Source organism: Aphis gossypii, chromosome 2, assembly GCF_020184175.1.
Source record: "Aphis gossypii isolate Hap1 chromosome 2, ASM2018417v2, whole genome shotgun sequence".
NCBI classification, from domain to species: domain Eukaryota; kingdom Metazoa; phylum Arthropoda; class Insecta; order Hemiptera; family Aphididae; genus Aphis; species Aphis gossypii.
Genome location: NC_065531.1, coordinates 27,287,651 through 27,311,130, shown reverse-complemented (window position 1 = coordinate 27,311,130; position 23,480 = coordinate 27,287,651). Strand labels below are relative to the sequence as shown.

Below are 23,480 nucleotides of genomic sequence, written 5' to 3'. Positions count from 1 at the left end.
TTATTTATTACAACACAAAATATACACTACGCATCACATGCGGATTAGTGTGGTTTTGAAGTGAAGAGTGGTAAAGATAGTGGTAGGCGGTAGCGACGGTATAAGCGACTGTACCTTTACATAATGATATGTGCAAATGAAAGTGATGAGCTTTAGCTTGTAAAATAGTAACGAGTTTTAGTATAATAAGACGAAAGGAGGTATAAGATTCGTATACGAAATAATGTAGTAGTGACGAAGCCTAATGTATGACACAAACACGTCGCTACACAATTCTTAGCGCATTATTTTTATACACTACAATAGTACGATAATGGTTTGGAGTATATATCGGTTTGTGAATCCCACACATGCAGAAACTTTTTTTTTTTATTCAATTCCACCGTGAACGCGTAATAATAATAATAATAATAATAATAATATTATAAGAAGCGTATATTATGCGCGTCTGCCGCACAATCTTTGTGACATACGACCTATTATTATGGTAAAGATGTCGGATAAAAATAAAATAAAAAAATGTAAAGACGATAGCGGCCCATATGTCGAAGTGCAGAAAATATCGAATTCGCAAACGCTCAGACACAGCGCGATTGCTCGCGCGCTGCAGATGATATCATCGCGTGGCATCGCATTTTATACAACGCACACTGCAGCCCGTTATATTGGATAAAATATTGATGTCTCCATTATATTATCGGTCGTGTGTCGGACCCATTGTCCGGCGTCATGGATTAAAGGCCTTATACTTTTCTCTTTACTTATATATATATATGTGTGTGTGTGTGTATAATAAAGAAAACGTATAAAAATATATAATATATATATATTGCTTTTTTTACACAGATACGGTCTTCCTTTTTTTCACGGTATACGTGTTCTATGCTACAACAGGAGGCGCATGACTGTGTCCTTCTAGATCAGCCACAGATATCCTTGTGTCCTCCTCCCCTTGACAGTTCAGGTAATAATAAATGCTCGTGGATCGCTATCGAACACTAATCTGATCCTAAGGGTGTTTTTAGTCGCCAGAAAATGCACTCGAAACACACAATAATGTGCGTCAGCAACATTTTCTTTACTTCTTGAGCGACCGTAAAACTACTCAGCTCTCCCTAAAAACATTTTATTGAATTTAAGTACGAAATTGGAAGAACAGTATATATTATTTGCGAATGTTTATAGCTGAAATTTGACATGTGTGATGTTTGAATTTTTACAGTACGATTAGTGCATATGATATACTATTTTAATCTATGCTCATAAAATACACAAACCGGGCACCTACAATACATGTGATTTTTCAGTGTAGCATTTCAATTTCGTACATTTCAGAGCGAATTGAACACCGACTATTTATTCTACCGACAACAAAAATATGCACTTTAATGGATTAAAAATGAATAGTTAAAAGCCCGTTTGTGAAATATTATTTTAAAATATAATCAATTACCAATATTGTGTTTTATTATACATTTTGTTTGTTCATCTGTTTATTTTGCATTCTTTGTGGACTATGGTAATGGATGTTTAGCCATTAAATTGTATTTTATTTATTATAATTTAATGCTGTTGTTCGTGTATATTTTTATCGTAATTAAATTACTATTATTAATGTTTTCTTAGTCTCGTGGTTTTTTCCGGTTTAACATAAATACACATTTAAGTCATTGTTAACATTATACGAATATCGTTATAAATGACAATTGGATCAAAAAATGTTTGAATCGGTTTTTTACAGTTTTTTAAGTGTCCAATACTAATAATATATTTATTATGGTGTATTTTTATAATATATTGTCGAACAATAAAGCAATAATAATACATACTAATGTATAATAAATTATACGAATCGAAACATCAAATGAATACTGAATAATAGCTTACAATATTAATATCATCTTATCGTATAGCAAACAATTATTATTATTATTACTGTCAATATTAGCAATTATGAGGAATGTCTGGTTTCGTATTGTTCATCGGATTCAAATGTTATAATAAATTAGAACAATAATTATTCAATAAGATCTGCTCGAAATGCGCAAAACGAATAATAATATAATATCAATGTAATAAATGTACGTTTTTTTTTTCGTTTTCATTATATTATGAAATTTTATTTTTTTGCATAGTATACACTTTTACAAACGTTTTCCAAATCATATTCGTTGTCGTTCTTATTTTTTTTTTACTTTTCCTGCTTTTGAAAACCGCCAATAGCCGCAGGTCAAATCTTTTCCGTATACCCCCCCCCCTTCCCCTTGACCAATGTACATTTCCCAGACACGCACTTAGGATTTTATTTTTGATTTTTTCGTCTTACCGCGGTTGAACATTGTCAGCATTGGCCATTGTCACCACTGCCCCCCCCTCTCCTACACCCACAGCACACCGAACTACGCCGAACCAGGCCCGCCCGCCCTGACCGTTTCACTTGTCTTCACCCTTCTGCCGCGTACAAAACGGGAGACGGTTTTTACGAGTGGCAACAAGAGAGAGGGACCCGCGCGCACTCTCACGCACCGCGCAGTCCTCGCATTATTATTATTATTATTATTACTAACGTTCTCACCGCCGAAACCAGTGCCGCCGTCGCCGCCGCCGTTCATCGTCCCGGCGTGTATCCAGTCAGTTAGTTTGACGTCGCCCTCCCGTGCGCATCTTCCGACCGAGTTCGTCGTCGTGGTTTTTGCGCTCGAAGTCGTATTCGTTTCGTTTTGGGTTTCGTGTATTTTTTTTTTTTTCATTTTTTTTCGCCGTTTACGTTTCGTTTTTGTTAAATTATTTGTCGTACCGTGCTTATCGTGCTATGTTCACTGTTACTATTGATCTTAACCACCGTGATTGATGAAAAGCATGATACTTGGATATCCACCGTATGGTAAGCAATCCGACGCTTTTGGCAGTCTATTTTTATTTTTAAAAAATCATTTTCGTCTCTCTACTCGTCGATTTTTAACGATGATTGTTAGAACTCCGTTTTACTTTTATCGACCGGCGTGTTACAATTTTGGCAGATCGAAATGCCTGTATACTTCGTGTGAGTGATACGATGGAGCTTTGCGAGTTGAGGACTAGGGTCAATATTTATATGATACCTTTTTTTGGTACAAGACATCAATAAGAAAGAAACTCGGCGGAATAATATATTATGTTTTATATATGTGCGAGATTTAAATCAATTTTGTATGTACAATATTATACATACATGCATTTCTATCAACGATTGCCCAACGGGACGTAAAATCGAGTTATAGACAAAATCGATCTCTAGGGATTTAAATCCCTAGCTTCATTAAATCAGTAAGGGGAGAAAAAGTCGTAAGTTGGAAAATCTAAGTCATGTAATATTTCAATTGAAATTGCAATTTAAATATTTTATATCATATTCCTAATCTCAATTCGAGAATATATATTATGATAAGTTTAGTAAAATATTAAAAAATGGCTGGTAGGTATTCCAGACTATTTCTTTATCTATTTTAATTTATAATAGGTACCTATGATAAAAAAATAAAAAAAACTATTTTTTAATAAGGAATTTATTTTGTTTGTTTAGACTTTGTCATATTATTTTAATCATTATTGATTGGTTGGGGAACAATATACTGTGTTCAGCGCACACATCTAAAATAATAAATAATAACAATAATACATAATAACTTAATAATCACCGAGTTTTTAGTTTAAATTCCGTTATTTAATGTGAGAAATATTCTAGTATATTGACATAAGCATAGGTAGTATACAAAAAATAGAATCAAAGAATAAACACTGAATGAATGCATGTGTACTGTGTATGTGGAGTCGTGCGTTTCGAGGTAGACCTAAACGGGAAGAGCCATTAATTGACCGCATTGTATGGTTGACTGTAAATCATCTAACAATAAAAAAACAAAATAAAAATCATTACGTTTAGAAGAGTAAAAAAAACAACACGTCGTAATATTATTATTTTCTAAATCAGAAGTTAAGGTATAGGTACGATAATACACACACAAACTAACCAACTAAAGCCATCGCCGACGATTACGATCGCCACACGTCTCCGTGCAAGAGTAGGATTTTACCGGAGATTGACGGCTCCGATCAAAGGATTTGTTATTTATTTTGGTTTATTTTTTTATGATCGAAACACCCTGTATGTAAAAAATGAAAAAAGATATGTGTACAATAAGAAGAATGTGGTTTTCGGCAGGGTGCAGGCGGGGGAGTATTTAATAATAATTTCGACCTGACAATGGGTGCCCCGGAGCTTCGGATGATACTGATATTTTTGTATTCTTTTGTTTTACAGGTAAGTGTTCAGATTAACAAGCGCATTGTCTGTGCTATAATGTAATATACAAACACGTCGTAATACAATGGCGACCGATAAGATGAGACGGCCGGCGACACTGGTCGACGACCGAGTGTCAGGCCGTCAAACATTGTTACGTCCGTCACCGCTGTATAAGACGACGACGATGGTCACAGCTGATCGGACGACTCCCGGGCGAAAACTAATACAAGACAATGGACCATGTGCATAATAATAATGATGATGATAATAGGAATAGTAATAATCATAATCATTATTATTATTGTCAGTATCATTGCTAACAGGGACGTGAGGGTACCGTGGGAAATTTGTGAGCGGACAATGGTCGACTGTCAATTAAAAAAAAAACAACGAAATTTCTCGCAAAACACAGTAGTAGTGTTAGTAGGTAGTAATAGGAATAGTAGTATAAAATTAGTAGAAGTAGTAGTAGTTGGATTTAAATTTCCGTGCAAGGTCGAATTTTATAGTCAGAGATATTTATAAAGCGCCGATGGCCAATCCGGTTTTAAACTTTGTGCTATACAACCATATGGTTTGTATTTAGACATCGTGAGATTTCGCCTAATATGCGTTTCTTGCTAAATTGTATGGTTTATGGTAGGTAAGAGTTAAAAATATATAAATATACACAATTTTAGTGTAAAAATATTCGTATTTATTTTAGTAGGTACCTACTGAGTTTTATTTCATCATAAATGCGTAGTTCGTTGAAGGTAAATAATAGTTACAATTTTTTAATTATCACAATAAATTAGCCAAGTTTCCTATTTTAATTATAAAATATAATATATCAGTTTTAACATGTGATAATAATAAACATTATAATAAAAGAAATAATTAACAAATGTGAAATTCCAATGACCATGCCTCCGTGGGTTATTCTAATAAAAGTAAAAATAATATTAATTAAAGAATTGTTTGAAAACTTACCGGTGCCTATTTTAGTGCGGCTGCAAAAGAATATTGCTGTATTTCTTTTGTATTGTAGGTATCGAAACTAAAATTTTCATTTGTAATAATTCAAGCGAAAAAATTACAATGATTTTCAATTATTTTGAGCATTCAAGAATGGTAATAGGTATAGTAAAAGGACAATCGTTTAAAAAGTGATAACGGTTGATCGAATATCATTAGATTTTAAATCCGATTAGAAATGGCTGTGGCCAATATGCTTTGAATGAGGGTTGTAATCCTACTCAAACTATTCTTACATGACGGAGACTGAGCATAAGTGTAAACCCAAAATATTTCTTAAAAACTCTGGGCGGGTAGGAGTTTGATCTTTTCTACACGAACCTTAATAAATTGTAAATATCCATAGAAATGCCCGTCTCATTTGTACCTACATTGTGTACACTGTCAAATCCGACGAATCGTAATGTAATATTACCTCACATGTTTCGTGTCATTTTTATCATTTTGCATGTTATGATTGAAATATGGGCAAAATTAATTATGGAGGTAACACGGTCTCGTGGGATATACTAAATATCAAAACCAAGCTTATAATTCAATTAGTCAAATTTTGTACTTTATCAATTTATCAATAATGTTTGTATTATTTATAATGCAATTATACTTCATTCGGAATACGGTATAATATTGTATAAATATAATACTTAGCTATAATAAACATTTTCTGTTGAAAAATACTCAATATATATTTTATAAAATATTGTAAAATTTCCACAAACCATCCTAAAATACACTATTAAATATCCTTTTTCTAGTGTGTAACCTTGTAATATATTTTTCGTTTTCATTTTTCTTGTTCGTGCAATACAATACTAATGCCGTGGATATTTTTACGATCTCGACATTAAAAACAATACATAATATTTTCCCTACGTACGTGCCCGTTCTGTTCTACCACGATTTATGGTCGTTTACTATATAATATTATAGTGTCGTATTCCGTTTTAAACACCCGGTCGCCTGCCAATCGTTTCAGTTCAATTGCCTCGGAATGCTGCTCATCCGCATATGCAGCTCGAGGGCAAACAGCGTATCGTATAGGTTGATTTTTTCCATATCTCCCCTTTCTGGAACCCACGCCTTGTCGTCCACCCTCAAAAAAGGGTTTACATCTGCATACGGATTTTTTTTCGTTTTGTTTTGGCAAATTATACCTTTGGGGAGGTACCTACGTATAATAATATGCACGATAGCATATATGGTGTTTTTATTTTTATCTGTCCACGGTAATTACACGCTGTCTGCTTGAAACCAGACATCTAGATACGGTTGGCCGCGGAAACAAAGCTAATTCGTTAGGAATCCCTTCAGCGGCGCGTTGTGTATTAAAATCATTATTATTATTATTTATAGCACTAAATTTACGGGGGTAAACATTACCGGGATTAGTGAGTACGTGCGTGGAAAGAGGGGATATTATTACACTACTCGGAGAGAAAGAAAAAAAAAACGACTTGTATTTAATGGCACTTAATGTCGTGCAGCTGTAGTTCCGATTAAATGAGAGAAATATATTCTTATACCACGACGCACGTGAACCCGTACTGTTATGTATAGTTGATTGATTGATATTCGAAACGGTGACTACCGGTGTCCAACACATGGCTGTTTGTGTGTGTTTTTTTTTTCGTCTTACCGGTGGTAAAAACAATAATGCCTGTTGTATCAAGCCGTTATTATATATTATTTTAAACCATCAAAGCCACCGATTTGTATCGAGATGATTGTGATCCAAGGTCGTCCGATAATGAATAACATTTCTCTTCGGCCGAAAACATGATATTTTAATTATTTTATTCATACAAATGGTTTTATTTGTATTAAACACAATGTAAGGAACAGAACATAACAATATTGTAGTAGAAAGGTCGCGGCTTACTGATAATCAACAACGAACGTATTATTTACAGCAGACCTTAGACGGTAAACATTTAAATATTACGCGAGTTGTTTTAACATGCTACAAAAGTATTTCCTACACTTGGTTCCAGTAACTTTTCGTCGACAGTCAGTGTAATATATTATCCCAACATGGTTGGCTTATTGTATACTTAGGTCGTTTGGTTAATATTAATGTGTACAAGTTTTAAAAATTAATTTTGTTCTATAACTACGTAATCGTGTAAAATGACACAATAATATTAATAACTCATGTCAGATATATCTTTGTATAAATACCTGCAAAGTAATCTTTTTAAAATTTTATTTTATTTTTGTTTTATTTAAGCCGTGTGATAATTTATTGTTTATTTCATCGAATTAAATAATAATACTGAACGGTTATATTTTTATTATAGTGTTCAAGTAAATATTTTTTTACTCTGTGAAGTAACATAACTGAGGTTGAAAAACTCGTTAGTCGGTACCAAAACGTTTTGCTACGTATTCATTAGTGACAGAGGTTGTAAATGACTCATTTCACGTCAACCCTTCCTCCCTCCACTACAATCCCTCACGATCTTTAAGAGTACACGAAACCATCTACAAAATAATACGTTCTGCGTTTCAGATAAGTTCGCAGTATATATTTTAACAACATAATGAATAGTGTTACAGTCACAGAACGCGCACACAATATTATAAGAATGAATGAATTAAAATAAGTGTAGCGAATTAAACCTTAACTTAATACCTAACCTAGACCGTAACCCAGTACTTAACTATTATTGTAATGCTTTCAAGTAAATTTTTTTTTCATTTAATGCTATTGCAATCAAAGTACAGAAATTGATAGAATTTTTCAATCTGCAGTTTTCAAGAGAGTTTTCAAGAGTTGTATTATAGAAATCAGGTTTATACAAAACGACCATATGGTCTCTTGGCTCGTACGGATTCTTCCGTCTATTAAATTCTTTATTGTCGTTTCTCGGACATCGATAGGTACATGCTAGCTTCACATAGCATAGGTACATGATTTTTTTTTTTGCTATTGAAAATAAATATATATATATCTCATACCACCCTTTTTTTCTTTTATAAGGTTAAACAAACAATGTAGATTTGAAAAAAAAATGTTTCATATTGTTACCTAAGGTATTATTAATTTTTCACCGTGTTGTTTTTTTTTTTTTTGCTACTCGCGTATACGTTATTGTTATTCCAGTTTTGTAATTCGAGAATTATCTCAACGGGACGCCCGGGCCAATTCCCCTTTCGAATCTGCATTGTGTCCATTGTTCCACATTCAGCAACATCAACAAAACAATATAACCGGCTCCATCTGTAAGCCTTTGCGCCGGCTAATAATATAAAATATTAAGGGACCATGTATTATGCACGAGCGTTTGAGGTATTCGATTTGTACGGTTTCTTGGCAGCGGTTTTAAAAGGCACGCGTGTTTGCGATTCATAATAATTTTTGGTTTACTGTAAATCGTGAAAAAACGGAATGGGAGCCACTTCAGACGTGATTCGGACGGTCGTCAAAAAGGCGTGACCTATTGTTGGACCTCACCATATTTATTTTATAGTGTACGCACACACGCGAGACGTTAGTTATTCTTTATATTATCGTGTTCGTACATAACAGCGAATTTATCGATTATTCGCGACCAGCGAGACGAATCGTAATGAGACACCTGGAAAATTAGCCATAAATACCGAGGCGGGTGCGTGAATGAATACCGAAGGAGAAGGAGGTTCTGGACGCGTCGGCCGCGGAACAAGCGTGTGCGGAGTCAGTTTCGAACGTATATTATTATATTATTTTTCGCAGAGATATACAGCTCAGGTACATAATATAATAACAGCATATTATTACCATAATAGCCGTCGTGTATGTATACACCGACCGGGTAATTAATTTTATTTTAAACTCTCGGCCATTGTTCGGGCGCACTTGACTCGCAGGTCGAGTTTTGAGAACCCTCGTTGATACGTATAAAGCATAGGGGATAACGCGACGGCAACAGCTGCTCAAGATGTCGAGTGATCTTGCGCGGACAATGTGCGATTGTCGATGCGATTAACAGCCGCCTCTTTAGAGATTCTTAGTCGTTTCGTCTCGTATTTTATTATTATTATTATTTTTTTTTGTTGATTTAGCTGCACACATATTTATCCGTTCGTGTGGAATATATAATAATAATATCCTTTCGTCCCTTTCGTTTTTATCCGTGTGTTATTTTAACGCATCCGCCTCCAACCACTGTCGCGTCGTACCGCTCACACATTCAATACGATATATATATATATATCTATATTTATGCATGGTGCGAATTGCTATCGATCCTGGGGCGGGTATATAGTATATATATAGATACACCTAATATCCGTTCTGGTTTGACGGACCACAGCTGACAACGGATACTGGCAGCATCCGGTCGACGCGTGATAACAGTGCCGGAGTTAACACGCCTACGCGTTATTGCGATATTATATTATTACTATTATTATTATTATTATATACTGCGTTGTTCTATAAACGGAATATCCATTTCAAAACTAAGGGTACGGCACCTGGCCCTTCGTATTGTCCCCCATTTCTCTTTACACGTTTAATCCCAGTTTAAAGTAAAATCAAACGCGATATGTAGGCATTATTTACGTCTTGTAATACGCTAATAATATGTTATACGCGCCGTATAATATAACATCAGCTGCCTCGGTTATGTATACATCTCGTACGAATGTATCGGATTTCAGAGGGATGCCGACGTCTAAGGTTTTTTTTTTTTTGTACTTATATAAAATAGTAATATAATTGTAAAAAAATATATCGGTACGTGTGTATAAATATAAAAAATCTTTTTAGACAAATTGTTACGTATTTTTTTAAGAGGACCATAATGTTACATATTATTTACGATTGGTATATTTGGGTAGGGAAAGTCTTGTGTTGTATTCAGGGTTGAGCGGGGTATATAATATATATTACACATACGCGTCGTATAGTATATTAATATCCACTATCGATGGAAGATAAAAACTTGGCAGTCGAAAACGGTCCCAGATAATATAACGCGGACGTATCGGCGCGGAAGTACGCGACTGTATTGAAAATGCGTTCCCAGTGTACCTAACTCACGCTGCAAAAATAATATAAGCTATCCCGGGAAAACGCTTTTTGTAACAAAATACACAATGTACAGAAGGATCCTATTCTGTTATTTTCCCCTTTCCGAGCTGGCGTGAAAAATGTCCTAAGCAAAACTAATGGATGCACGTTTTCGATAAATTGTCCCATTTAGTGCTTACAGCAGATGTTTATCCGGTCGGCGGGCGACGGTGGACTTTCGCAACACCCTGCGATGTATCTTTACACTTCTACCGAGGGAAAACCGTCATATTCTATTTCAAAAACTTATTTTCATTTCCTCTTACAGAGGTTCGGTACAGTCAAAGTAATAATAATGTCCACCCTAACCTTTTAGATCGCCCTTAATAATATGATCACAATGTCTTTAGTGTTGCAATAAAAAACACATAGTGTGCGCTGTATGTATTTATTTTACCTTCAATATGAAAGTATACTCGGAATATACACATTGAAGTACTTGTATGTAAAATATAATAATATGCAATCTAGATTAAATAGTTTTAACTCCAAGTTTACATAATCAAAAAAAGTTTTATGTGCAAACCATACAGAACTACATTATGCTTTTGCAGGATAAATGTATTATTATTTTCACCAACAATGATACATAATAGATGTCCTGATTTATACATTGATTTATTTACACAAAAATAATTTATAAACTGAGTAGAGATACAGCATTTTCATCTAAAGGTATCAGATATTGACAAAAAAAAAAGTAAATAAAAATACGGCGTGTAACACTTTGTATATTATTATATATAATATACCTATAGGTGTACTGTTATAAACACGAATACACGAAATACCTACTCTAGCATTATAAAGTTGTTGATAATATACTTTTTTTAGTCTGCCAATGGTAAACGGTTAATTGCAACGTGTTCAATATCTTACCCTAATGTGTTTTTTCTTTCTACCTGCTCCTTGACAAATGAAAACACATTACTTTTAAAAGAGTGGGTAAAAAAAAAATTTATAATAAAATACGTACGCGCACTAGGCGAGAAATAACAACTGAACAAAAGGAGTTTTTTAAAATAACATATTAGGTATATAACATAATAATGTAGTTTTGTAATATAGTTTCTCGGTAACCATATGTCGCTGCATGCACAGGTACCTGTGGTCCGCCAGGATCGTTAACTCGTTCCACACCCTTTCCGACCTGGTAAGATTAAAACCATCGTGTATGAGTATGTAACAGATTGGAAATTCATCTTTAAAAACCCTTTTTACACTTTTTTCTTATCCGCGTCCATATGCTTAACCAATATTACGTCGGGCAACAGATGACGGCGAGACTTAGCTGGCACTCGATACCGAACTGTTAATCGATGTCCCCCTTCAACACACCTGTTTGGTCATACGTTAAAAATATATCATAACAATTTTACACTATACGCCTACACATTGTAAAATAACATGAATGAATTTTCTTCGTTTAATTTTCAGCAAAGAAATCTTTTTAAATTTCTTAGGCGTAAGTATAAATATTTAATAAATTATTCAGTGCATTAAACATTTTTAAATTAACCATTTAAACAAATATTTGACTTTATAATTATTTACATTTAAATTCATTTAAAAGCTAACGTTAAAAAAATATCGGTCTTCGATATAATAATAAATAAAATAAAACGATTAATGATCATAGACGGAGTAAGAGCAAATACAAATGTGAGCAAATACAATTTTTAAAACTATTTTTTTCTGATTATTTATTTTTAACATTTTTGTAGCTGATACTATGAAAAAAAATAACTATATCAACTGAACTGTAGTAAAATAGTAAATGACTTTTGTCCTATTCTATTATGATAAGAAATTTATGTTATGAAGTGTCAACTACTGATAAGACACCAAGGCTAACCCGGAAATAATTTAAATTTGATAATGAAATATTAAACAGTAATAGTTTTATCGATTTATTTTTAGTTTAAAATAACACCGAGAGTTTGATATCTATAATTCTAAATTGCCGGATGTTATGCAATTTAAATATCACACATTCGCAACTTCCATTTATATTATTAAGAGCTCACGATAACATAAAAAAATGTATATCCTGGTTGTTTTCGGCAAGTATTACGACTAATTGGACGTTGTCTCTACTGCTTGCATCAAGAGTGTGCGCAATTAATTATCTCAATTATAACAGACAAATGCGACGTTTCTGTGCCGGGAACAATTAAGAGTTTTCGGGGATGAAGGTGGCAGGTAAGAAACTGAAACAAGGCTCCAAGTTCGTTTAATCATTACCAAAAAGCCTGTGAGAAAGTTTGCGAGCTTCCCCCCGTCCTTTATTCCATGTATTTTGTTACCGTGTGAACTTTTTGATAAATAGCTTTACGTCCGACCGATATTCGAATCGTTTAAGTCTTTTTAAACCGACTTACCTTCTACTCTGCCTACAGAAACTCTAGAGATGATAGTCCGATATTATAATAAAATTGCAATTAAAGTTTCACGTTGACGGTGGATATATATATATATAGGTCGTATTCGGTGTGTGACGTGTGCGTTTTCTCTCACAATTAGTTGGGCGCACCGGTGGCACGCTCCAGTGTGTGGTGGCCGGGCGAGGACACTACAAAAGTTCTGCGCCTTTATATACCTTCCGTGCACCGTACCGGCGAAGAGAGTTCGCAGAGTTGACAGAAAACCACCGCCTCCTTTGAGTTTATCCGGACCCGGGGATTTTCCGACCAATTAAAGTTGCAACCTAATTACTACTATACCCTTTAAGGCGGATGCGCGCGTGTATGTGTACAAGTTTATACGTACATATATTATACAGCTGAGCCGTATGCGGAGAAAGTGTGTGACGGCAGGCAGGGTAGTATGTACGATGTTGTTGGCGGGGTCTTTTGGAAATGATTTATCAGCACAGACGCCGAGGATATTATGAATCCGACCGGAAATGCGCTTAGACTGGCGAAACATCCGGTCCGATGAATTAAGTATAAGAGCTCTCTACTATGAGCTTCGTATTATAATTTACTCAGTTGGGCGATATCAAATCGAGCTCTAATGAATATTGAATTGTATTTACTTTCGATCGCGTCGCGGTAGGTTTCGCGAGTTTCCGTGCTGGCACGCACCGTTTGCAATCGGTGTTAAACATATTATTTCACAGCTAATTAATTCTCAAAAGACCACGTCTTATCATTATCATCTCATTAATTCTTCAAGGAAAATGTATGCCCTATACTGTGTATGGTAATGCTATTATATTGTTATCTATCGTATGTAATGCTGCTATCGTGGTGCTAAAGTACTAAAGTTTGTTGGTCGTATATCATGAGCTCTATTGATATTTATTTATTTTTTTTTTTTGTTGCGTATATCATTAAACGCGTTCATTTTATAATAAGTACTTATATTTTTTGAAAACATAAGAGTATTTGCCTGCACGTGTCATTACGGTTCGTCGAATTTTGATAAATGAGATCAAGAATATTTTGTTGAATAATCGTACACAATCGCCTAATTAAATCCACCGTCTTTTGGGTTCACCCCCGGGGACCTGAATAGTCTCGACGGACACACAGAGTTGGTGTAAGATTTATGGCGTCCCGCGGTATCTGCTCGGGCAATAAGCCGGCCATGCGCGACGGGAACGTCGTGTGCCGGTGGGCTGGTTGGCGAGGAGAACCGGGGAAAACCATTGTCGTTGGGCATACACAAAAATGTAATTTGGAAAAGCCGTTAATGTCAAACGCCCGAGCAACGGCACATAAATATCACTTCTTACGGCAAGTAGTGTACCTACAGGGGAATGAAACTCTGCGGCATGTTGAGCGGGGTCATTTTTCGGCGCGCTTGAAATAAAGATGATGCTAAAATATGAATTACGAGTTTTCATTAAACGCCATTTGGATGGCGGTCATAAAAATGGCCAATTGACTATGCTCCAACAACGATCCGGAGGCGTTATAAATACCTGAACACGAGGCCACTTGTGAAATATTATTCAAGTTTGTTCATTGACGCCTGTTTGCGTATAATATGTTATTTGGTTTTAAAATTCAATACTTTTAATTTGTATATCGCCAATAGCTATAAAGTATTATATTACAAAAATAATCGTGTATAAATAGTATATATTTTATAAACTACATCAATACTTTTATCATTGGTAAGCAATGTGTTATTTCCGTATTCTCACGGAACTATATTTCAATATTGAAAATAATATGACTTAAGTAATAATATAATTTAAGATTTTACGTTTTATTTTAATATAGGTTTACCTGGTTTAATTAAAGTTTAAAACGAAAAAAAAAACACTTATTTGTTCAATTGAATACAATTATTACGAAAAATTATAATGTATAAATCTATAATTTAGGTAGGTCATACGTAGTATAATTATACGTCAGATTATGAGTAATAATTAAATGTATTTTATAACTATTAAGATACTATAGTTATGAGTAATGTGCTAGATTTTTAAATAGTTTAGAATTTTTCGATTTGTAGATAAATGTATTCCTTCGTTTCGTATTATGGAACTACTTCAATTGTATTATATCCCCTTTTGTTGACCAAGCCAATAAACATACAAAAGCTTCCCGATTTGTGTCAATTTGTTCCGAACCTGGGGCCCTCATGGGACACATTCACCCATAAATCTAGAAGAATCTGACTTTTCTGTGTGTCTAAGATTATATTTTAACAAATTGATTTCAATGGGACCCAGAAGTTTTCGAATATGGTCGAAGTAAACATCTGGCATGTTGCGTAAGTTAATACCGACTTCCAAACATTGAAAAGACAGATAGGTAAACTATGAAAAAAAAATCTGCATAATTATATTGTTCGTACAGAGTATTAAATTTAACATACTAACGCACAAATAAGTTTGTAAGGCCGGATTTGCCACCCGTTTTAACATCCCCGCCACCGTTGTCGTGTTTCATAAATGTCACAGTAACAAACTTTTTCCTCGTCCTGGGAACAAAACTTCCAGAGAACACGTTGTTCGTTGCGTGCAATACTACTATATACCCGATACACAATATATATAGTATATAGTATATAAGCTATCGAGAAGCTGCGAAATCCGTTTAGCGAACGTTAAGCTGACAAGCCGACGTAGGGCGTATTCGGTTACTAATGAAATTCTAGCAAAATAAAATAAATACCAAAAAAAAAAAAGGAAAAAATAAAAAGTCCATCCCAGGGGCTATACTGACTGTGTATATACATATATATAGGTATATATATGCACGGAATCGAATGTCCCGCAGACCTAATTGTGTGCTGAGCAAGCGGTAGAAGAGACGAGGGACTAGGAGGGGCTTAACGAACCGCCCGGACCGCGATGTTCTATAACATTACAATCCAGAGGGAGACCGTGTCGTAATTAAAGGCTTCGATGGCCAGGTCGAGGTTGTGGGAAGGGGTGGGTGGCAAATTCAATGCGACTTTGTTCTCCCTGTAATTGTAGTTAGTCGAAGTTCCAGGGAGAGACCCCGCTGTAGTAGCACCCTCTGCACGTCACCGTGTACATCCGATACAACTCCGCCTCGTCCTGTCACCGTGACCATAATATTTCACTAAACCTATGTACACAGGTCGTACAAATACGCGCGCGAGGCAATAATTGGGTCCATTCATCACCAAATGATTTCACACCACTTTCCGTCCGCCCGAAAAACCGGACACAGACGGACGTTTCCCGTCCTAATCTGCATCGACTGCCCACGCTCAGCATTCCGCCAGGACCATTTAACCACTTCACGCACTTGTGCGATCGGCGCGCACGGGTGTATTATTGTATATAATTATTATATAGGCGTCGGCAGTATTACCTACTGCGAGTCATTTCACTCAGTACAACCCCCGCCCACGTATTATGGAGACGTGTTGTTGTAGTGCTTAAAAACCATATTGCCCAATTACTAATGCATTAACAACCGTTGAGTTTTTTGTTTTTTTTTATTATTATTATTATTATTCCTTTCAACGTGGCACACAATGTTGTTTCGAAGGCATATTTTTTCACGCTAAAACAATGATATCCGTTAGGTTAAATAATGAAAAATTGTTATAATATTAATAACTAGTGTAATTATGTATGCATACCGTAGTTTACCACTCGGTTACGCACATTTTATTTTATAAAATGGTTATTCGCGTGCCTTTTACTTTTTATTTTAATAAAATATGATCTCTCATAAAATATTTCAAACTTCAATCACTACCAACGTAAAATATAAATAGTCAAAATATATTTTGTGTCAAATGGAGAAACCAAAATAAATATTTAATGAAGTATTTTGATTACTATGTTTAATTAAATCGTTGTCAATTTACGTTGAACACATAATTATCATTTATTATTCTTTATACCATTCCTGTATATGATATTATAAATGCATTTCAAGACTAATATCAGTTTAAATAAATTTAATAGGTATTTTTTTTTTTTTACTCAATATGCAATCCACTTTCATGGGGCGTAACTATGCCGAGTAAAACGATTTCCCGTATAAATTGTTGGAGAACGTATATAAGGTATGGAATATAGAATACGAGCGAACACTTTTCCACTTTATTCTCGATAATTTTCTTCTCTGAAATTACACGAAATAGTGTTTTCCCCGAAGGTTGAATATACTATGGTTATAATATTATGAAGCAAGCAATGAATGCAAATTTTTAACTACAGTTCAAAGATTCTTATCAACACCATGTACCGGTGGCGCATTATTATAATAACATTCTGCTAATAACGTTCCCTGATCGTTTTTCCCGCTGACTGTAAAAGACATCCCCTCTACATCAGACTACAAGACTAAAACTGTGGATATACCTACTATTGAGAAAAATTCGTTAGCGTTTCCCGTGTAAACGATTATTATATGGGAGAGTATAGTGTACGGTAAGAACGAGTAGAAGCTTAATGGCGTCAGCTATGCTACTGAGCGCGCCACGGTTAATATGTAGTTTAATAAAAGGTCCTCTAACTCTCTATCTCTATATATCAGTCTTTCTCGTTCTCTCTCACCATCCATGTCGCTCACATACACTCGTTTCCTATCCCTTAATAGCCGCCATAATATTATCTGAGTTTGACATAAATGCTATTCAGCCTGGCTGTCGTCCAAAAGCCCTCGTGGGTCTCTAGTTCCCGAGAAAGAGGAAAACGAATTAATCGACGGGTGAGGTGGTGTGTTTATATCGAGCTATATATAATATTATATCGCAGGAATTGCCAAAAAACAAACAAAAACAAAACCTAAACCAAAAGCTATCCTCTAAATCTTTCTAAATTTTTTTTCGATTCACGTATTCTAAAAATACTGTTAGGTACTTACGTGTTTCGCCTTCAGAATAATCAGCCATTGTATTATTTTTGTTTTTTAAATTTAAATATCAGTGTTTATTTGAAGTTTATTTTAATATTCTTTTATCTATTTTACTACTATTAGTTTACAATAATTTTTTTTTATTTAATTTAATTCGTATTTTTCTTTTTTCCTCAGTCCATTTATTCATTATAGTTTAGATTTTTCAGTTATAATTTTAAATGAATTATTTTCATCAGTTTTTACTTATTTGCATAACGACCATCATTTTCGTAATAGATTTCATTAAGTTTTTCACTCAAAATGTTATGTCAACTTTAATTTCAACGCGATCAGAGTAGGGAGTCTTTCGTTGGTATTCAGTATGTGTTGAATAATGAATATATTATTGCATATAATATATATATATATATTTATATATGTGTGTATACATAATATGCGGTAATGTTGGCCGTATATTATTTGACACGCTTGTGGCCTACCATGGCCGGCGAGGTTTTTAATTACTTCAAATGCTCAGTGCCCCTCGGTGCTCGTTTAACCGACACGAAATAACCGTTTTCGTTAATTGCGTGCTCGCTGCAGGAGCACAACAGTATATAATAGTATAATATAAATATATATTATACTGTTCCTAGGTTATAGCTACCCCCTTTCCTTAAAGAAGAGCCACTGCTTGTCGCGATTACGTGTTAAACAAGTTCTGAACGAAAAAATGTATTTATTGCGTTAGCGTGTTAATATTAACGATTGTTTGTCGAAGATCGTAATGATAATGATAATAATATGTAGGTAAACGGCAGGCTAGGGTGAAGTAGTATTAAGGACTTTTAAAAACAATTCCAAACACGACAACCGAGAACCTGGTACGATCGGATAGCGTGTAATTCGACCTGGGGATTGAGTATTATCGAACTAACGAGGTGTTTATTTATTTCAATTTGCCGTTTTTATCCATGATGACGGCGCCCCGCGTTTCGAATAAAACAAAAAAAATTAGGTTAAAAAAAACAACTTCAGTATTGAGTTAATACTTAGTAGTAAAATATTTTCATATATATTGCACCTTTCAAATTAAATGTTTAATATTTTAGTATGTATATAATTGTTGTAATACAGTCGTAATAATTGTCGTATGCAGAACCGTAAACCTAGTTCGATAGTCCAAAGTTTTGTATACTGATGGAAAATCATTCATGCACGGGACTAGGTACTTAACTAATTTCTTATATTGCAAAGGCTTAAAATAAACGTTAAATGGTCGTCCTACAGTTGCAGTCCGTAGCGGATGGCGCAATTTTTAAATTAAAATTAATACAATTACTGTCGTAGAACTGGTACGGCGTGACAGGGAATTCGATTAAAAAGTACACGCCTAATCCGATTTCCAACATGGCGCGTGGTGCGACCTTTAGCGGTCCGGACTGCTACAGAGGTATTTTGCGGGAAACGAGTGAAACGTTTTCAGAGGTGAAATGATTAATACCCCTTGTCCAGTGGCGACTATTATTACACATAATTCGGTACGCCGTACAGCTGTGACGGTGGTGGCAGTGACATAATTAACAGGTCCGGCACGGAATGGCCGACAGATTTTCTCTCTCTCTTTCACATACACACACTATATTATGTAGAGTTTATATATATCTGTATATTGTACACACACAAACGTATCCCAACAAATGTGTTACTCACCTCCCGCGCTAGCCATTTGACTTTGCCCTTATACCGGGGGTAGTGGTCGAGGTGATTTGTGCTCTGTGTGTGTGCGTGCGACGAGGGGGCGGCGGCAGCCGTTTAATCCGGCATTAATCCTGCGTGGCGAGACGGTCCTGTGGCCGAGAAAATCGTCAGGCGCCCGCGTCCGGAATGTCGCCGAATTAATCTTGTGGCAGTGTGAATTGGTCTGGGATACCAGTGAGACCACCCGAGACGTGCAGTTTTAGGTTTGGGACTTTGAGATAATGTCGTGTTAAATTTATCGTATCTAATAGTATTATAGGTGGCGGAAAATTCGAACTGATGTATAAAATTAAATATACTTGACACTATATGAATGTCATTTAACTATAATATTTATAAAAAAAAGTTTCGACTTAATGATGACTTAAGTACGAAAAATTCAATATATTCATAAATTGTTATTTAATTATCGAAATATGCAACATCAAACAACCGTGTTACCTTAAATTTCTTCCTGACTATTTTATATTTTTTTTCTTTCGGAAAGTAATAAGTAAACTTTAATTTTATAAATAAGTTTTACCTTTTTTTTTGTCCATAATTTTCACAAAAATACATAAAACATAAATGTTCAACCAACACTTTTTTCGTTTTACTCAAAATCTGAACGTTTACAAGAGTAAGAAACTAGTTATCAATTTTTAATACTATTATATTTAATCTGTGTTAATATTACGCATAGTACAATCATACAATTATTATTATGTTGAAAATTGATTGTCTATTTAGTTTTTAATTTTACAAATATTAAATAAGTAGGTACTTTTTATGTATTTTAAAATATTATACATTATACTCGAGTTAAACTATATCTGGGTTAAGTATGAAAAATATTGTCATATTTTGTCAAACCTTTAGTGTCCCATAGTGTGAAAAATATCAATAATAACTGCAGAGGTAATGTTAAACTTACAAATATCTATAGAAATGTGCGATACGTGCAAAAAATGACAAGATGTGCATTTTTATTGGAAAATCATCGAAATGGTATGTAAAAATCATACCTTTATGGACACGATATTGTGATAGAAATGTGCGTCTTGGTTAGCTTATAAGCCAAGTGTAGAAAAAAACACGCAAATCCCATAATTTTTTCGTCCTGACAATAATAATACACTCGTTTTACGCGCATCGCGTTCAAACGATATAGTACACTGTTCTATATTATAGTCACAAAGAAACACGCTATCACGTGTCCGGGTCTTGTGGTGTGCTCGTTTTGATGTTGTAGGTATACGTTAAATTTTCTTCGTACCGGTGTATTTTAATATTGAACAACACTGTCTAACTGAATAAATAATTATTCTTGGCTCGTGTTACAGCATATTGTTTTAAAATATACGTTCTATAATTATCAGGTTACAAACACGGTTTTAATTGACGGGGAAAAAATTGTGGCAAATTAAATATAGGTTCCGTAAAGAAGTATCTAGTTCAATATCTACCACCCGATCATCGCACAATATAGTCACATACCGCTACCTATAATAATAGTTTTTTTTTTTTATATATGAAATATAATATTACTTTTTTTTTCTTTATTAATTCTCCTGATTTCAATATATTGCACAACTTAAAGCCAAAAAAGATATCTAGTAAATTGTTTTTAAAAAATCCGTATGTGGGTATATTACAAAAATCATTTTTTTCCTTAATACTTTATAATCGTGATATTGTTATATAACCGTAGTCTTCTTCGGTCGTCAAATTACTCTAACAGATACTTAACCGGGAATCTTACAATTGTTACCTTTTTATATTTTGTCGCCACAGTGTTAAAGGCATAGTACCTTAGTCGGGCGCCACTGCTCCATTTATCGCACGTCATCTGTACTCAGAAAACGACAAACCTACATACCTCTCCACGGGTCACAGACGCCGCAAGGACAAACTCTTGTCGTCGTGGATCTTCGTTGGTTCTATTGTTCATGAAAAGGGACTATATTTTAGTGTAGCACTCCTCTCTCGGTATTTATTTTTCTACAGTGTAGGCGCCGACGCCAGTCTGCATTTATCGATTACCAATTGTCGTTTTTTTTTTCATATTTCAATTTAATTGTCCAGGACAATGGTCAAATGTTCAAATGAATAATAAAATATTAAACATTCCGGAACCACCTCTGCGCGTAGGGGAAAAAAAATTAAGGTATCGTCCGACGAATACTATCCATCGGACATCATGTTACGACTTCGTAATGAACGAATAGGGTCCAAATACCAATGAATTTATTTGCATATTTCATTTAGGTATTCATTTTAATGGGCATTTTTAACATACTTCCAATTCGTCTCATTGTACATAAAGAAAATGTAATTTTATTAAAAATATGTGGCATTTTGAATAATTTGGTTTTTAAATTAAGAATAAAATATTACTGTAGTTAAAAGAAATTTTTTTAATATATTACAGTAAGTACATTTTTAAATTGCATTAAATCATCTTAATTAATAAATGTTTAATATGCAAGCGTTTATTTAAATATAATATATTATATTTATATTACATTTTCTTGAAAATCGGTTTCACACTTGTTCAGTTTGGCACGTATCCAAGATTTTTAATCTTGTTTATAAATAATGTTGTTATAATAAAAACTCAAAAATAACGCACATATTTTAACAAATTAATGTTTCCAAGTATTTATCTCATAATTAATCAAAGTATTCAATATACTCGTATTTGTGTAAAATTAATATAATTCATTTTTGTTTTTTTTCTTTAAATTGAAATCATTCAGTCGTGAAATTATCAAAAAACTATATGTATACCGATGCCTGTGTATATATTTTTTAAACTGAACGCATTCTTGGTTTTAGGTGTCTAGAAAAAAAACAAAAATCGTTTTCACTTCGTTAACTTTTGTTACAGACAAAAAAAATCGCTGTTTTATTTTTACAGTGCGATATTATTAAAGTGTAAAACCTTAACCGTTATGAAAGATAAAAAATTAAAATATACAAGCTAATTCCCGTTGCAGGTCAATTATTTTAGTTTATATAGGCAAATCGTGATAACCAATATAGACGAATTAACTAATAACGCTAATATTGTCCATTTATTTCGTTTTATAATGTAGGTAGGTATCCAGTTCACTACCAACGGCAATATCACACAGGAATACAGCGAGGAGAGAGAGAAAAGAGAGAGAAAGAGAAAGAGTGAGAAAGATAATTTAGTATATGGTACCTACGAGTATTTTTACGGTGTTTACAATACAATAAACTGTTGTAGAAGCAGTCGTTTTATGAGGGTTTTATTTGACAATCGGCCCACACTCTTATGATGTACCTTCCAGCTTATTTTCTTTACGATTGTTCATCATATTTGTTAATTCAACAGGATATGCCTGGAAGCCGATTTCCTCGTCGTACACGACGACATCCCATAGTGATGTACTACACCTAACCTATTAATTTACCGTCAAGCGAGATCAGAGTCGCTGCTACCACCGGGTAGTCACGCACCAGTGCACTGGCCGTGGCCGCCGGCGGAGACCGTACAGATTTTTAAGTAAAGCCCAGCGAACGTGCCGATCGTATAAGCATACATGACGTATTCGTATTTTTTTTTTTTTTTTTTGTTATTTTTCGTTATTTTGGTTTATCTCAACTCCGCTCGCACACAGGTGTCTACTTGGTAATACACCACCTACAACAGTCCACATATCTTTATAATACTGCGATATTACGTCAGCTATTTCGCGGGTCCAGGCACTGCAGCGATGCTGCCACTATAAACAACTATATACGGTGTAATTAGCGTAATTAATACGTTCGCACGTGCTAACACCTGCTGTCCTCGCTCGTATCTTCTGCCCGTGGGTCCGCGAGGGTGTGAGGGCAGCTGCTGGCTGTGGCGGGAGGGCGGTAAAACTTTTGGACACGCGTCGACCGTACCCGAACTTTCAGCCTTGGCGTCGTGTATATATGCATGTGCGTACATTGTGCGAGTTTATGCGTGTGTGTACATACGCATTCAGCGGTTGGCGTATAAAGGGTCCACGGGGAGGCGACGGAGGGGCAACACGAGATCAATAAACCGGGCGATGCGCACCGGCGGGGGTAGATGATCTCCGCC

The 23,480-nt window shown here is 34.7% G+C and overlaps 2 protein-coding genes across 5 annotated transcripts in view; both read left to right on the top strand.

Moving 5' to 3' along the window:
- The window catches only part of LOC114131900 (branched-chain-amino-acid aminotransferase, cytosolic), a 484,947-nt gene that overhangs the window by 41,419 nt on the left and 420,048 nt on the right, over positions 1 to 23,480 (top strand). The gene's annotated exons all lie outside the window — the stretch shown is intronic.
- The window catches only part of LOC114131785 (teneurin-m), a 199,025-nt gene that overhangs the window by 129,120 nt on the left and 46,425 nt on the right, over positions 1 to 23,480 (top strand). Inside the window, exon 1 of one of the 4 annotated variants that reach the window (XM_050201293.1) lies at positions 2,624 to 2,884. The exons of 1 other annotated variant lie outside the window; for it this stretch is intronic. In XM_050201293.1, the coding sequence (XP_050057250.1) occupies positions 2,851 to 2,884 (34 nt within the window). In that variant the 5' untranslated portion in view covers positions 2,624 to 2,850. Of the gene's footprint in view, positions 1 to 2,623; positions 2,885 to 23,480 lie in introns of those variants that run through there. 2 more of the 4 variants (XM_050201295.1, XM_027997092.2) reach the window with 2 other exon arrangements.